Here is a 15,870-nt window from a genome sequence, read left to right as displayed (position 1 = left end):
CTATATTGGATGATAGATCAATAGGGGAACTATTTTTGTCCCTGTCTCCTTTTGTTAGTTAGTTGTAATGTTATCTGTCCTCTTCCACTCCCGTTGCTTTTAATAGGCCTATGCTTCTGGCTGTGACGTGGTCATTTTGGGCACCGACTTTGAACGAGTGCAGATCATCCCGGGTGCCAAACATGGCAACATCCAGGTGGGATGTGTCGACTGCTCGCTGCAGGGAGGACAGGTAGGGTCTCAAATCCTGGTGATGATTGTTTCCACTTCATATTTTTAAGAAACATTGCTATAAAAACAGAATAAACAAATCTTATTGACAGCCTCTTTTTATAATGTATTTTTTAGTTCCAACAATGCTCATGACTTCATCACAGTGTTTGTCATATGCCTCGGTTATAAAAAAAAAAAAAAAAGAAGGGGCCGGGGGGAGGACAAAAGAGGAGGAGCTATGTCCCTTTCATGACAAAGATTTACAGAGAATACAAAAGTTAAGCCTAATTATCATGCGAATGTGATGGTTTGAATTTAATTGTTGTGTAATACAAATTATGATTTTGTGTGTGTGTGTCTGGTTATGAATTTAGCTTCTGCGGCTGCATCCGTTTGCAAAAATTTGCCTCACAATATGTCATATGCACTGCTTGTCAAAAGTTTGCACACACTTTCTTGTGCTATTAAATGAGGTTGCCGTGTGTCCAAACCTTTGACTGGTACTATATATGATGTTTGCACAGATTAAATTTGGAAAGTATTTTGTATTGCCAAGCCATGGCAACAATCAGGATCAATTTTACACTACAAATGACCTTGTAAATGTTACAGGCAAGCTTGATTTAATTCATTTTGAAAAATGTGCTTACACACTCTTTTATCAGCCACCTCGTGATCTTAAATCCAATTCAATTGGACCTGAGCCCCTTTCACATGCCTCTGGCATGGCCTCTGTGGAGCTTACAGGTCCACACCGTTGCCCCCTTGTCACCTGCTTAAAACTGAACTCAACCATCAGTGTCATGAAGAAACTGGATTTTCATGACAAAACACACACAGAAAATATTATCTTCAAATAAACTATTCTGGAATTATAAACCACATCCAAGGCCAAGTTACTTTGGTCTTAAATTAGGACACCAATATGACTAATGACCATTTCTATTTAAATCAATATTATAACAGTGAGTGCAAATGTTGTTGTGGATTGAAATATATGCCCAGTTAGGACATTATTGTGCAAATGTGCACATGTCTATTCATGTATGTCCCCACATGACCCTATTCAGTGTTGACAGTATGCATATTATTTACACCATTAGAGAGACTGCCTGCCTGAATGTTCTTTGTCCCCATTAATGTAGAAACTATAACCCGTTGAAGCTGTTGAATATTGTGAGCATGGAACACATACTATATGTAGTCCTCTGAATCATTAGTGGGAAGTTTGCATGGTAGGCAATGCGATGCTGACTCAACATCGGCTTTTTATAGGCGTGAGGCATTTTTAACTTGTCTAAGGCATTTTTATATTTACTTCCAGGGTAAAGTAAATAATTTAGTTTGCTGCGTGCAGAACATTGGTGAATATTTAGCATTGGCAGCTGTGGCTGTAGGCAACCTCCAGATGTAGTTTTTATTAACTCCACAAGAAGGCAGTAGCTGCATTGAGTGCTTCTAATATTGTATTTGTATATATTTTTTTTTAAATAAATAGCACATAAACTGGGTAATTTGTCTTCCAGGTGTGTTTGCTTAAAACCTTTTCCTTTTGTCTTTTGGCAGATTGCAGCTTCCTATGGAAGCATCGTATGCATTTTTGAGCCAGTTAAGCATCTGGATCAAAAAGACACATCTTTGACAGTAAGTAGGCTTTCCTTCACGTTGTCCAGAATAATGGGTCAGAGCCAAGACTCCAACCCAGCATGTCCTTGCTGTAGGGCAAACCAGCTAACTACATGCACCACTGTGCTGCTCCACAGTAAAATGTGGTGAAATTATAAATATTTAATGACATAATGGTATCCTTTTTGTAATTGATTCTTGCTGTGATATCCATGCAAAGGGTTTGTTGTTCATCATTGTTGGGTCATGAAAGTCAAATAATTGTTGCACAGTACCTCTTTCATTGCGGTTGCGTATTATGGCAGTAGTCAGTGTGGCCTGATCACATGCGAGTCATGTTGCACCTGATAATATTAGTCTCTGTTTTGTTTCCTTTTTGCACAGAAGTTGAACTGCCAGTGGCAGAAGACTGGTCAATTTGTTTTGCAGTCTATGGTACACAACCTGGAATGGCACCCCAAAGGTATTTGAACTTAATACAACAGGCTTTACACAAAAGACATACCCTATCTTCTTATTGATTCTAAATGAGCGCCTGTGTTTATCTATGCAGGGAGCATGCTATTAACTGGCTCCAGTTGCCTGCAGTTATGGTCTCATCGTGAGGAAGGAAAAGACACAGAGGGTGGGAAGCAAGCTGAAGGAGATTCTCGTTGTAGTTGGAGGTGCATCTGGCAAAGCAAGTATGTAATAAAGTGTCAGTATTTTTGTTCTGTATTGTGCCATTTAGGTACTAATGGGATGAATGTTAATTTTCTTTTTAAGCAAAACTATTCATTGTGAAAGCTGAAATGACTTTTTTTTTGTTTTGTCGATAGGACGGCCTCTCCTGTCAGTTTAATGAAGTTTTCTCCTGATGGAGAATTCTTTGCTACTGCTGGTCAAGTAAGTTAGCTAAAGCATGATTCTCACCGATCAATTATTTTAATAATTGAATCATTATCATATTCATGCAAATACACAACAGACAAAACTGAGCTTAGTCGTCTTTTTTACCTTCAGGATGACTGCCTGGTAAAGGTGTGGTACAACACAAGTAAGTGGAAGTCTGGGATATTCAGGCTTTTCACCCCCCCGGAATCCAGTGTCGACTTCCAGGGAGACCTTGCCTTTTCCTTTGTGTACCTGGCCCATCCACGCTCTGTCATTGGCTTCTCTTGGAGGAAGACCAGCAAGTACATGCCACGGTATGCATACACTCACTTGTTAAAATGCAGAAGTGCAAAATAGAAATATCCATAATTCAACACATTACATGTACTACTATTTGGCAATGCAGCAATGGCTAACAACAATGGCACAACCTGGTGGTCACACAGTAGCATGAGGTGATCCCTGTTAACCAGGTAATGTGCTTATCTGGAGTGACATGTATCATATGTCTGAGCGTCTGCCCGTTGTGATGTATAGATAGCATAAGTCAGCAGTCATGCACGTCTCCACCAGACTGTAGTTAAATTCTACAATACAGAATATGTTTCAGTGGCACAGCGACTCTTTGCACCAACATATGCATATGCCTTTTTGAGGCTGATGCTGGTGATGGTTTTAACATGCCAACCTGTTGCAGTAGCAGGCACGTTGGGCAGCAATTTGACTCGCTAAAGAGTACAGAGCATCCCCCAGTAGTGTAATTGTAGTGTTTTCTTTAAGAAAGCTCAAGCACTCTACCCTCGACAGTGTTCCTGGATGTGTCAGTGAACAATGAATTCCAAATAATTTGCACCTGAAAGAACTGAGTGGGTCTAAAGTACTAAACCCTCGGGCTGAGTCACTTTTCCTGCTGTTATGCACACATGGAACTCTGGGACCGAACATTTGGCAAGAGGTAGCAGTGGCATCGGGTATTGCCAACTACTTCGGGACTAATGCCAACTTATTGGCCTAGACAATGGCAACCTGGAGCTCTCTAAGCTCTTTATAGATTCAGCAGCATGAGCATATGACATGAGTTTGTTGACTAGGCTTAATCACGTTCCAACTTGAGCACTTGATATACTGTATTATTGCTCCGCTGTGAATGACTGCTTGGTATTCTCTAGTTATAAGACAGATCCTGATAAACATCAAATTAGCAAGTGAGTTTTTGGAAATGTCAACCTACTAGAGAGCAAGGGAGAGGTCCATAGTGTTTGACAACAGATAAGCATAAGAGGGAAACTACACCTAACCACACAGTCTTTGTGCTATAGCCTGTGGCAACAATTCGAGTTAATTGTGGTACTGTATTTTCTTTATTGCCACAATATTATTTCAATACTGTTCCTTTTAATTTATGTATGTATATTGACCCCATAATTGACCTTCTTTTATGACTTGACCTTTCCATTCTCCTCACAGCGGTTCAGTGTGCAATGTCCTGCTCACCAGCTGTAAGGACAGCGTGTGTCGGCTCTGGGCGGAGACGCTGTTGCCAGGTGACAGCCTCCTATCTGGTCACCATAACAACCAACACGGTGATACTACCGGTTCGTCCAGGATCAGCAATGGGAAGACGCAAGCACCGGATGTAAGCAACACCTCCACTCAACAAAAACATCACTTTTGTTTTTGCTCCCGCTTTTCATGATCTGAACAACTTTTTTTATGTACACAAAAGGCTTATCTCACTCAAATACAGTTCACAAATCTGTCTAAATCTATGTTAGTTAGCATTCATCATTCATGATTCATAAGCTAGCCACCTCACGGATGAGACAGCATGATTATTGCACAGGTGTGCTTTTGGTTGGCCACAATAAAAGGTCACTCCAAAATGTGCAGTTAACTGGGTTATGGTATGGACAGGTCCGTATGTTACGGACAACAAAGACGGGTGAATTTTATTGATGGCATTTTGAGAATAACGAGCATGTTTGGGATGCTCTGGATCAGCTTGTATGGGTTCCCTGGCAGGGGTGTCAAACTCATGCCATGGGGACGAGACCTTGCAAGTTTTCTTTCCAGCCGGTCACTAAAGCAGGTGATTTTTAATGATCAACACCTCCTTCAATTTGAGGGAAGGAGCTCATCATTTAATTGACATGCTGGAGAAACTGGTTGGAGAAAAAACCTGCAGTGTCTCGACCCTCCATGGCACGCAGTGGTTCCCAAAGTTTTTACAGTGGTGTACTCCTTCAGACATTTCATCTGAAGCCACGTACCCCCTACTCCCGCACACTTAAAAACACACATATTTTGATATTAATTAACCGGAACTATTGAACACAATTAATTGGTATTAATTTTATAGTAATTTCGGGTCAAAATGGCATATTTTGCATGGTCACATTTTGGATAACATTTCACATGAGCACTAATAAATAGATACGTTAAGTAATCATCCAGCAGGTCTTTTACAAATATTGAACATAGTTAATTTTAAAGTAATTCTTGGTCAAAATGTGTATTTTGCATGGTTACGTTTTGATAAAGTCTCACATGAGCACTGATAAATAGATCAGTGATCATCCTACATATATTTTATTCCAGTCTGATGTTGGCATTCTTTCGTTTGAATGGTTTGAATGTGAGCATCACTTTTTTTGTCCACTTATGATGGTTATGGTTTAAATCTGGGAAAGTTTAACAATCACGATGAATCAGTATCTGAAGTACAAAAATACATACAACCAGTGATATAGCCCCACTCACAGTGACAGGTTTTCACCGCTGTTTCACCGGGGATTGGAACACCAATATAAATAAAATATTTGAGATTAAACACTACACAAAATAATCGTCAAACTTAGTTTTCTGTTCATGTGATGAATGCATCTTGGAGGTGTGTTTGGGTTCGTTATCCATGCGGCCCAGTTTCACATGACACTACCACCACCATGCTTGACTCAAAGTCACAATTATCTTGGTCCCCACTTGTGTTGCCAGCTACAGTATTTAGACAATAATGGCTGTGTTGACTTTGTTCAGTGTCTAGTAAATACTTTACTGCTAAACAAGCTCTACACTGGTGACTCTGTATGTCCAAGTTTATTTCTATAGTACTGTCCCTTGGGAAGATGAAAAATGCTTGCTGAAATGTGAGATACTATATTGTCGCCTAGAGCAGGCGTGTTTGCTTTAATTCGTTTTTTTGTCCTAATTCACCTCACTTAAAAGTCAGCCTGTACATTACTATTGCATATACAGTACTGTACACTACAGAGAAAATGAAACAAGCCTACTGTGAGATTTAAAAAAAAAAGACAGAAATAAAAAGAGACTAACTGGCTATCAGACATTAAGAAAGTTTTTCAATCTTTGTTGTGATATAGACGGTTAACTAGAGAAAATATCGGCCTCCTTTCTGCAGGCTGTGTACAGTACGAGTTGCTATAATGACCAGTGTTGTAGCTAACATTCAACATGGAGTGCTTTATTATATTTTGTATACTCTTTTTAGAACATGTCTTCTGTATACTAGACCAAATTATATTATGTATAATTGTTGGTATGTTTTCCTATATTTCACTTACCGTAAAGCACCGTGTATAAACCGCAACTTTTTTCCACTGGTAAGAAGCAAAAAATCGGGGTGCGGTTTATACACGATGACAGGTCTGTGACCAGACGCAGAAATTGACGAGAAGTCCATTTTAGAATAGCCGTCTGTGGGTCAGACAGTTGCGTTGACTTTAGCGCCCTCTGCTGTACAGTTGCTGAAAATGCTTGTGTATGCAACTAACTTATCTGACGGCTGTCTGTATTTTCACACAGTGAAACGATCTCTATATACACTGAAGCTAACCTAACCTTCCATTAAAACATTGCAAATGTAAAATACAATACAACATTGTAGCTCATTCAAATTCACGCTGAAGCAATGCAATAAAATAATAGAGAAAAAGAGAAGCAGTAAAAGATATCAAAACATCTCTGAAAATTGCAAATTTCTTTATTTTGATTTTTTATTGTTATTATTATTATTATTATTAATCTGTGCTTAGCCATAATATTAAAGATCTAGATGCCGAAGTTCAGATTTCTTCTTTATTCTTCTTTCTGAAATTGCTTAGTACCTTTACGCATGTTGATTTGAGATGAAAGAGTTGGCAAGCATTTATGAACTAAACATTTTTTTTCCCCCGCCGTGAGCCTGAAAATGGGGGTGCGGTTAATACACGGGTGCGGTTTATACACGGTGCTTTACGGTATTTTTGATGTACAGTCCTTCAGTTGTTGTTAAAGGAGGGCTTTATAAAAAAAAAAAAAGTTGGTATGTATTCACACGTTACTCAAGACACTGTAGACTGATGAAATACAGACCCTTTCCGAAAAATTAGAATGTCATGGAAAAGTTGTTTAATTTCCATAATTCCATTCAAAAAGTTAAACTTTCATAGATTATAGATTCAGGGCCCACAATTTAAACAATTTCAAGTATTTATTTGTTTATTTTTACGTAATTTGGGCTTCCAGCTCATTAAACCCACGAAAATAGGAATTCAAAAAATTAGAATACTGTGAAGAGCCATCTGGAGGACCCACACATTTTTATAATTTAAGGCGCTCTCCAGTGGAGTAAACAGCATTCAGTTTCTTACTAAGTCTTGCAAAAGTTGTGTGAGAAATTCTTTATGTTCACTAGATTATGTGCATTCCTACAGTTATCTCCAAAGCATTATAATCGGCGCTGGTCTTGAGGCAAGATTTCTGTAAAGCTATGTTGTACCACACCCATCGATAACTACTCATTACCAACTTACTGCTATTTATTGCTTCAGTGTAATTGCATTTTATTTATTCTTTGTTTTTGTTTTTTCTTCTCCATCCTCCCTTTTATCGGGATGTTTCACAGCCCTCACTCACTGGCTGCTTATCCCACACTCAAAATCGACACTACAACCACAAGAAGAGCAGCAGCAGCAACCTTCCCCATGCCAACGCGCTCTGTCACTTTCACATAGCTGCCAGCATCAACCCTGCCACAGGTTTGATAAAAAGCACACGTATCACAGACAATACATGTTCCAAATTTTGCCTTTTTTTTGTATGCTCTTAACATATTTCAGACATTCCACTGCTTCCCTCCATCTCCTCACTGAGTGCTGTGGAGGATGAGGAACCTGGAGGTCTTTTCACTGTCCACTGGCTCAACAACAAAGAGCTTCATTTCACTTTAGCTATGGAAGTCTTCCTGCAGCAGCTCCGTGGCAGCCTGGAGCAACAGAACGAATACTCTCAAGAAGGTGCATATATCTGTTCAAATTGGTGAACCGAAAGCCTCTATTTTAAGGAGTGTGCTCATTCCAAACTATTTTACATCTTTCTTCCAGATCCTGACAACGAGGATAACTTCAATGAAGACGATGACAGGCCAAGTGACTCTCAAGGACCTGATGCCCTGGAGCTCCCGCTGGCTGCAGTGGAGCACCATGTGGACGTGCTTTTGGATGAGTGGAACAAAGCAGCAGACATGCTGTTCAGCATCCATCCCATGGATGGCTCCCTGCTGGTCTGGAATGTGGACTGGTTAGATGAATATCATCCTGGAATGTTTAGACAAGCTCAGGTAATTGTCAGGCCATATTAACACCCAACCATTACACTGATTGTTAATATATTTACTAGTCTGAATTGTGTCTCAATAGCCAGGGTTCCTGCGAAAGTATGGAAAATATGGAATTTGATTTTTTTAAATAAAATTCCAGGTCTGGAAAAGTATGTAAAATGGAAATTCGAGTATGGACAAATATTCATGTTTCTAAGACAGTTACTACACTTCTGTTTTCCAAAAGATAAAATTATGAATACCTAAAAAATAAACAGATCAATCTGTTTTTCTAAGGCGCTTGCCAGGGCAGCTAAGATGTTTTTGTGAGAACCCACAGTGGGTGCCCCATCCTGAAAAACATTTGGCAAGATTGACAAGTTGAATGGCCAGCTCTCTGCTCTTATCCTCTTCCAAGCCTTTGTATGAGCTACATTACCTAGCTATAATCTCCTGGAAATTATATGGTGACATCATGGCATACCTATTCAGAATAATGAAAATGGTTTTCCATCATTTATTTACATGATACTAGGGCTGCACTAATTAACTCAATCGATTATTTTGAAGCTTGTTGTTTCGATTGATAAAGTTATCGGTTGGGTCCTAGACGGACCAAATCAATATGAACCAAACACAGTCAGTGGTTTGGTCCACAACATATGATTGATAAGAAAAGAGGTAAAAATGTTGATCACCTTTTTCCAAAGTTAAAGCTGATGTTTGTGAATATTTTGTTTTGCCTAAAACGCAAAGGTAATATGTCTGCCTTCATGGATGACTAAGGAAATTTTAAAAAAAAGTCTAATTTGAGAGGCTGAAATCAGAGGATATTTACATTTTTTTAATCTAAAGATGATTAATCAAATACCAAAATAGTTGTTGATTAATTGGAATGATTAATCAGCGATTCCTTGAATAAGCCATGAATAAAAGAAGAACCCAGAAATAATCAACTCAACGAGGTTGTTAATTGATCTGACATCTAAAACAGCCCAGCCCTTCTTGTAATGATTTATAATCCACACCTTCAGATGATTACTGTATATTCTGATTATGTTTAACATCACATTAAATTCACAAGCCATTTGATGTGTTTTTATTAAATCTGAAATGTGAGAGTCTCAGAGTTGTAGCTTGCAATCATTGAAAATGTAATTTAAGGTGGACTACCTGTTTTTATTTGATTAGATATTGGGATTTAGGTTCATGTTACTGTATAATATACATTAGTATATGTTAGTATATATAATATGGATAATATAATATATAATTATAATTTATTGAATCATTCATATATAAATCATGTTATTGACATTAAGAATGACTGAGTTCCTCCCATTGCTTAGTTTTATTTGGTATAATTCCCCTTCTCTGTCTCCCAGGTGTCATTTGTGTCTCGTATCCCTGTGGCGTTTCCTGCAGGGGATGCAATCTCCCTCAGCCACAGTGTGGTCATGTATGCTTGCAACAAGAACGTGGACCTGGCCATCCAACACGGTAGACAAAGACCACCCGGAAACACATTACCCCAAACCAAATCTGCTCTTATTAGTTATGGTCGTCACATAAAAGCCGCCCCCACCGGCAGTCTTCGCCTGAGCATTTTCACCCCTAACGTGCTCATGATCTCCAAGCATGATGATGGCTCCCTCAACCAGTGGGCAGTCAGTTTCGCAGAGGACTCCGCTTTCTCCACGGTACTCAGTGTGTCTCACAAGTCAAGATACTGTGGGCACCGCTTCCACCTGAACGACCTGGCCTGCCACTCACTGCTGCCTCTGCTCCTCACCACCTCACACCACAATGCACTGAGGTCCCCTGATGTGGACATTCTTGCACCCCCAGAGGTCTTCTCCTCTGGGCTGCCTGCTTCCCACGGCTCTCGACCCAGCCGCTTGTCCCTAGGTGGAGTTTCGCAGGATCCTAACGCTATCTACAGCGAGCTGATTTTGTGGAGGGTCGACCCCGTGGGCCCGCTATCCCTGTCAGGCGGCGTGTCTGAGTTGGCTCGGATCAATTCTCTTCACGCCTCAGCTTTCGCAAACGTAGCCTGGCTGCCCACGCTCATCCCCAGCAGCTGTTTAGGTATGGATATTATTCAGTTTAACTGTTGGTATTTGCTCAGCATTACATTTCAGTACTACTCTACAAATTGGACTAGCTTTTGGTACATTTTTGTTTATTCCATAAAAGACATCAAAGAATCCTCTTCTGAGGAAAGACATGTCATCCTCTCTGTGCTGCTAGGTGCGTACTGTAACTCTCCCAGCGCCTGCTTTGTCGCAAGTGACGGTCACTCACTGAGGCTTTATCAGGCTGTGATTGAAGCCAAGAAACTCCTAAGCGAGCTCTCTAATCCCGAGATATCAGTAAGTTTACCACCTGCCCCCTCCAGACTCTACAGGGTCATCGTCCAAATACTTAAGTGTTGTTGGGGATTCCTGCTCCTTCATTTATACCCATTTTACTTCAGAAATATGTTGGCGAGGTGTTCAACATCATCAGTCAGCAGTCCACGGCGAAACCAGGGTGTATTATTGAGCTGGATGCTGTTACTGACTTTGTAAGTACACATTAAGTTGAATGGGTATGTTGAGTATATACAGTGGTGTGAAAAGGTATTTTCCCCCATCCTGATTTCTTAATTATTTGCATGTTTGTCACACTTAAATGTTTCAGATTATCAAACAAATATAAGTATTAGTCAATGACAGGTGATTGCCCCCCCGTTAAAACATAACTTAATTGAGATTGAGACCTATCAGTCTGAAAAACCTCATAAAGCCATTTCTAAACCTTTGGGACTCCAGCAAACCACCCTGAGAGGTATTAGTCACAAATGAAAAAAACATGGAACACTAATGAACCTTCCCAGGAGTGGCCGGCCAACCAAAATGACCCCAAGAACACAGTGACAACTCATCCAAGAAGTCACAAAAGACCCCACAACAGCATCCAAAGAACTGCTGGTCTGGGGTTGTTTTGCTGCTTCAGGACCTGGAAGGCTTGCTGTGATAAAAGGAACCATGAATTTTGCTGTCTACCAAAAAAATCCTAAAGGAGAATATCCGGCCATCTGTTTGCGACCTCAAGCTGAAACAAACTTGGGTTCTGCAGCAGACAATGGCCCAAAACGAACCCCTTGGGTTCTGCATCATACAATGTCTCAAAACGCACCAGCAAGTCCACCTCTGAATGGCTGAAGAAGACTTTGGAGTGGCCAAGTCAAAGTGCTGGCCTGAATCCTATTGAGATGCTGTGACCTTAAAAAGGCGATTCATGCTCGAAAACCCTCCAATGTGGCTAAATTACTACAATTCTGCAAAGATGAGTGGGCCAAAATTCCTCCACAGTGCTGTAAGAGACTCATTGCAAGTTATCACCAACGCTTGATTGCAGTTGTTGCTGCTAAGGGTGGCCCAACCAGTTATTAGGTTTGGGGGCAATCACTTTTTCACACAGGGCCATGTAGGTTTGGATTTTTTTCTGCCTTAATAATAAAATGTTTCATCTAAAAACTGCACTGTTGTCATTGACTAATGTTAACATTTATTTGATGATCTGAAACATTTAAGTGTGGAAAAACATACAAAAAATAAGAAATCAGGAAAGGAGCAAACAGTTTTTCACACCACTGTAACTTGTTTTTGCAAGGGTTTCTTCATATACTGTATCTATTTCCACATTACTTGAATAGCAGTCTAGGTTTGCAGCATGGAACAATCAGCAGGAGTCTTTTGATTCACTGTGAAAGGTCAACCATGAAAAAAAACTAAAATGCCTCATGTCCCCTGCAGTGTTGTATGTACAGTATGTTTGTGTAGGTAATGTTAACACATCATGTGTCAGTGTGTATCTGCAGTACAGCTCATGAAGTCTGACATCTAGCGTCTTGTGTCTTAGAGGCTACTTTTGTCCTTTACAGCAGGGAAAGGAGACGCAACTCCTTCACGTGTTTGAGGAGGAACTAATCCTTGGCAATGAAAGACCCGACACAGCAGAGGAATTGTTGAAGTCATCTCCATCTGGTAAGGACATTATTGAATATATCGAACTATATCACACGGGTGGTTTTAATAATAAGTGGTATTTATATTCTCTTTGTTCCGCCCCAGCACCAAGCGAGCCCATCTTCACTGCAAGTTTCTTCCTTGTGGTTGTTGAATTAACCCCAAGCGGTCGCTCACTTCTACAGATGTGGCATCTTCATCTCGCTGCCAAACCTGTCAGTAAGTACTTTTAATAAGACTGTAATCAACACATCTCAGTTTCAATACATTGATTGAATAGACAATGCAATTGTTTAGTCCTATATTGTTTGATAATGTTGGGTAACTTTGGTCTTGTTTACACTGCCTGTGCCCATATTCAGTTTTTTAACTTTGTCTGTTGACATTTATTTTCATATTATTATGTATTATATTATCATATTATTATTTACCATATTATACTAAGTCTCAGATTACCCACCGTAGTGTATTGCAGTGGTGGGCGGTGCATTTGGTACCATTTCAATCCAAGCCACGTCTTTCAGTTTTGTTCCATTGGTTTGGTTCATTTCTTGAAACAGAAATATCATTATCAAAACTCTAAGATCATTTAGTGGGGGGAAAAAAAAAAAAAAAGAAAAAAAAAAGCAAAAGCTCATATCTCTCCCAAAATTGTTCACTCATGTTTCAACGCTAATTCTTTTCCCATATAAATACTCAGTACCACCAAAATATAAAGATTCTTCTCAACTGCTTTGGCTCATTTCCTGAAACAGACCGGATTTTCTCAACACTTTGGATTCTTTCAAACCCTAACTCACTTATTTGTTCACATAACGCACACAGAACCATGCACAACTTTAGAACAACTTTTATCGTGTTGTAAAAAAACAGAATCAATTACTGGTCAGGTGGCTGTGCTGTTCATGTGATGATGCATTCAAGCACACTGGTGACTGAGTGTTAAGAATAGGCTTTCGGACATCAACCAATCAGAGGACAGAAACTGTACACCTGCTACCTGGCCTTGTGGGGTGAATCTGAAATCTGATTGGTTTCACATAACTACTAGTGTTTGAGTGACATGGGCCAGCACTCCTGATTTGAAGGCCCTGGGCAGATTACATTGACATGGCAACACAAAAGTTGAAATAATTTAACATACACATACATGTACGGGTACTGTAATTGAAGTTGATAGACTATTGGGAGTAAATTAAGACAATTGAATGGAACAAATGAGATAAAGTTGTACATGTAGGTCAGTCTGATAGTGTTTAGGCCAGCAGAGAAGGCTTTGAATCTCTGGCGTATTGTAATTGCATTGGCCAAAATCTAACATTGACGCAGGAATTTAGATATTTTAAAAGTGCTTTTAGTTAGCCCTACTGGGAACACACTGTTTTTTGTGTCTGTGACTTTTAGCGCTAATAAGCTATGTTTGTCCACACCTGTCTTTGTGTGGCTCAAAAAAGTGCTATTGTGCATGCTATCCAGCTACCTTTTAACAGTAATGTAATGCTAGTTTAGCCTATTTCCTGGAAAAAAATAAAGACTGACGGACAGTGGACAGAGCTCCAGGATTTATTTTAAGATGTGTAGCCTGTTTTGTTTTTTTTTTTGTTTTTTTTACAAAGCTGTCATCCATAAAGTGGTGGGTGTATAAACAGGGCAGGCTCATATAGCCAGGGGAGGGTCCCTGACGTTGCATAATAGGGGACCTTTTAAATGAAATGTTCTGTATGTTTAAATAAAGCGGAAAAGATTGACTCATAAATGTTCTGATTCTATTTTGACTTTCTCTGACCCACAGATGAGACATTCTCGCCCAAAGATGCCCTAACAGCTGCTTCAACAACTCGCTCTCAGTTTAACTTTGATACGTACGGTTCCCCGATAACCCAGAAAAGTAAACCCTGCACATCCAATCTGCAGAGCGCCTGTCGCCTCAACCTCACCACACAGCGGCTCTACAGCCAAGAGTTGCCTCTGCCAACAGGAGTGGAGGCCGTCAGCATTACACCCTCAGCAGGTGTGCAGACGTGCACTGTAAAAATTTTAAATTAAAATTAAAAAAAAAAAAAGCAAAATGTTTGAGAATGCAGCATTTAATTTATTGCTTTAAGTTAAGCTATTGACTCTCCTTCTAGGTCACCTCAGTGCATCGTGTTCCATGCCCGCTGGCCGTGTGCCATACCTCCTTGCTACTTCCTGTTCTGACGGGAACGTGCGATTCTGGAGGTGTAACGTCACGCCATCGGAGACCCCCAGTAGTGACAATTTGGTATATCAGTGGGATGAGTGGCCTCTCCTTGTGGAAGACAGGCTTCCCAATTGCAGTGCAGTGAGTGTGCCGGGTCGTCCCATTCAGGTCAGCTGCTGTCACACAGGGAGGATTGCCGTTGCCTACAGACAGACAACACCAGACATGCCTCTGAAATTGACACCTCAGCTAAACTCTAACATACTGCTGGCTTCTCCTCCCGCACTCGCTTCTTCACCATATTTGCACCACCACCACAACAGCAACACCAGCCAGCACGTTCCTCCCATCATGACAGTGCAGAACAGCCTTAATCTGTCCTCAAGCCCTTCCCTAGCAAACACTAGAGAACAGATGGTCTACATCAGCATCTTCCAATGCGAGTCCACAGGTGGTTCACAGTGGATCCTAGAGCAGACTGTAGTCCTGGACAAAGCAGATTCAGTAGCTAGCTGTGGCATGAGCAACAGCACAACTCCATGTAGCAACATCAACTTGCCTGTGCCAAATGAGCACTGCCTTGGTTCTTCTCATAAGAGTCTGGTTCACTTAGACTGGGTCTCCCAAGAGGATGGGTCACATATCCTGACTGTTGGCATTGGGACAAGGATTTATATGTATGGCCGTATCTCTGGCAAGCCTCCTGAACTCTGCCTTTCATCTGATACCAGTAGAGACCAATGCTTGTCCAGCCTGGTTCTGCTTCGATCTGTCGACCTGATTTCCTCTGTTGAAGGCTCACTGCCCATCCCCGTCTCCCTCTCCTGGGTACGTGATGGCATTTTGGTGGTAGGCATGGACTGTGAGATGCATGTCTACTCCCAGTGGCAGTCCCCAGCACCAGCCAAACCCAATGCTGCCGTTGTCCAAGACGCAGACATTTGCAGCAGTGTGTCCTCCATTCTCTCTGCAGTCAGACAAAGCCAGGAGGAGGGTCTTACTCTTGGGCCTCTCAATTCCTTACTGGCTCCTCCTAAAAAGGCCCTTACGAGGTCAATGATGAGCCTGGCTCAGAAGCTTAGTGGAAAGAGAACTGCTTATGATCTGCCCTTGGAGATGGAAGATTCTGGACTGTTTGAAGCAGCTCATCAACTCTTTCCCACACTACCCCAGTATCACCCTGTACAACTACTGGAGCTTATGGATCTGGGGAAGGTGAGTATGATGTTAAGTTTATTGTATGCTTCTGGAAAAATGCGATTTGTAGTTGTACTGTCACATCTCCAGCAGTGATTTTTGCGTTTGTAATTGTTCTTGACATAGTCCCAGACAAAGTAGATGTGCTAAATCACATTCTTAGTTAAAGA

At 40.7% G+C, this 15,870-nt stretch overlaps 1 protein-coding gene across 2 annotated transcripts in view; it reads left to right on the top strand.

The window, feature by feature from the left end:
• LOC129180127 (dmX-like protein 1) overlaps positions 1-15,870 on the top strand; it is a 51,055-nt gene that overhangs the window by 5,398 nt on the left and 29,787 nt on the right. For both annotated transcript variants that reach the window (XM_054774240.1, XM_054774239.1), the window contains exons 3-19: positions 107-232; positions 1,780-1,857; positions 2,224-2,302; positions 2,393-2,522; positions 2,658-2,724; positions 2,842-3,026; positions 4,180-4,348; positions 7,616-7,748; positions 7,830-8,006; positions 8,094-8,329; positions 9,694-10,396; positions 10,559-10,680; positions 10,785-10,874; positions 12,237-12,339; positions 12,427-12,540; positions 14,114-14,332; positions 14,451-15,718. In XM_054774240.1, coding sequence (XP_054630215.1) covers positions 107-232; positions 1,780-1,857; positions 2,224-2,302; positions 2,393-2,522; positions 2,658-2,724; positions 2,842-3,026; positions 4,180-4,348; positions 7,616-7,748; positions 7,830-8,006; positions 8,094-8,329; positions 9,694-10,396; positions 10,559-10,680; positions 10,785-10,874; positions 12,237-12,339; positions 12,427-12,540; positions 14,114-14,332; positions 14,451-15,718 — 3,999 coding nt within the window. The remainder of the gene's footprint in view (positions 1-106; positions 233-1,779; positions 1,858-2,223; positions 2,303-2,392; positions 2,523-2,657; positions 2,725-2,841; positions 3,027-4,179; positions 4,349-7,615; positions 7,749-7,829; positions 8,007-8,093; positions 8,330-9,693; positions 10,397-10,558; positions 10,681-10,784; positions 10,875-12,236; positions 12,340-12,426; positions 12,541-14,113; positions 14,333-14,450; positions 15,719-15,870) is intronic.

The sequence above is a fragment of the Dunckerocampus dactyliophorus genome, chromosome 4, assembly GCF_027744805.1.
Source record: "Dunckerocampus dactyliophorus isolate RoL2022-P2 chromosome 4, RoL_Ddac_1.1, whole genome shotgun sequence".
Lineage (NCBI taxonomy): Eukaryota > Metazoa > Chordata > Actinopteri > Syngnathiformes > Syngnathidae > Dunckerocampus > Dunckerocampus dactyliophorus.
Note: the sequence above shows the minus strand (reverse complement) of the source record. Positions and strands in the feature narration are given on the sequence as shown.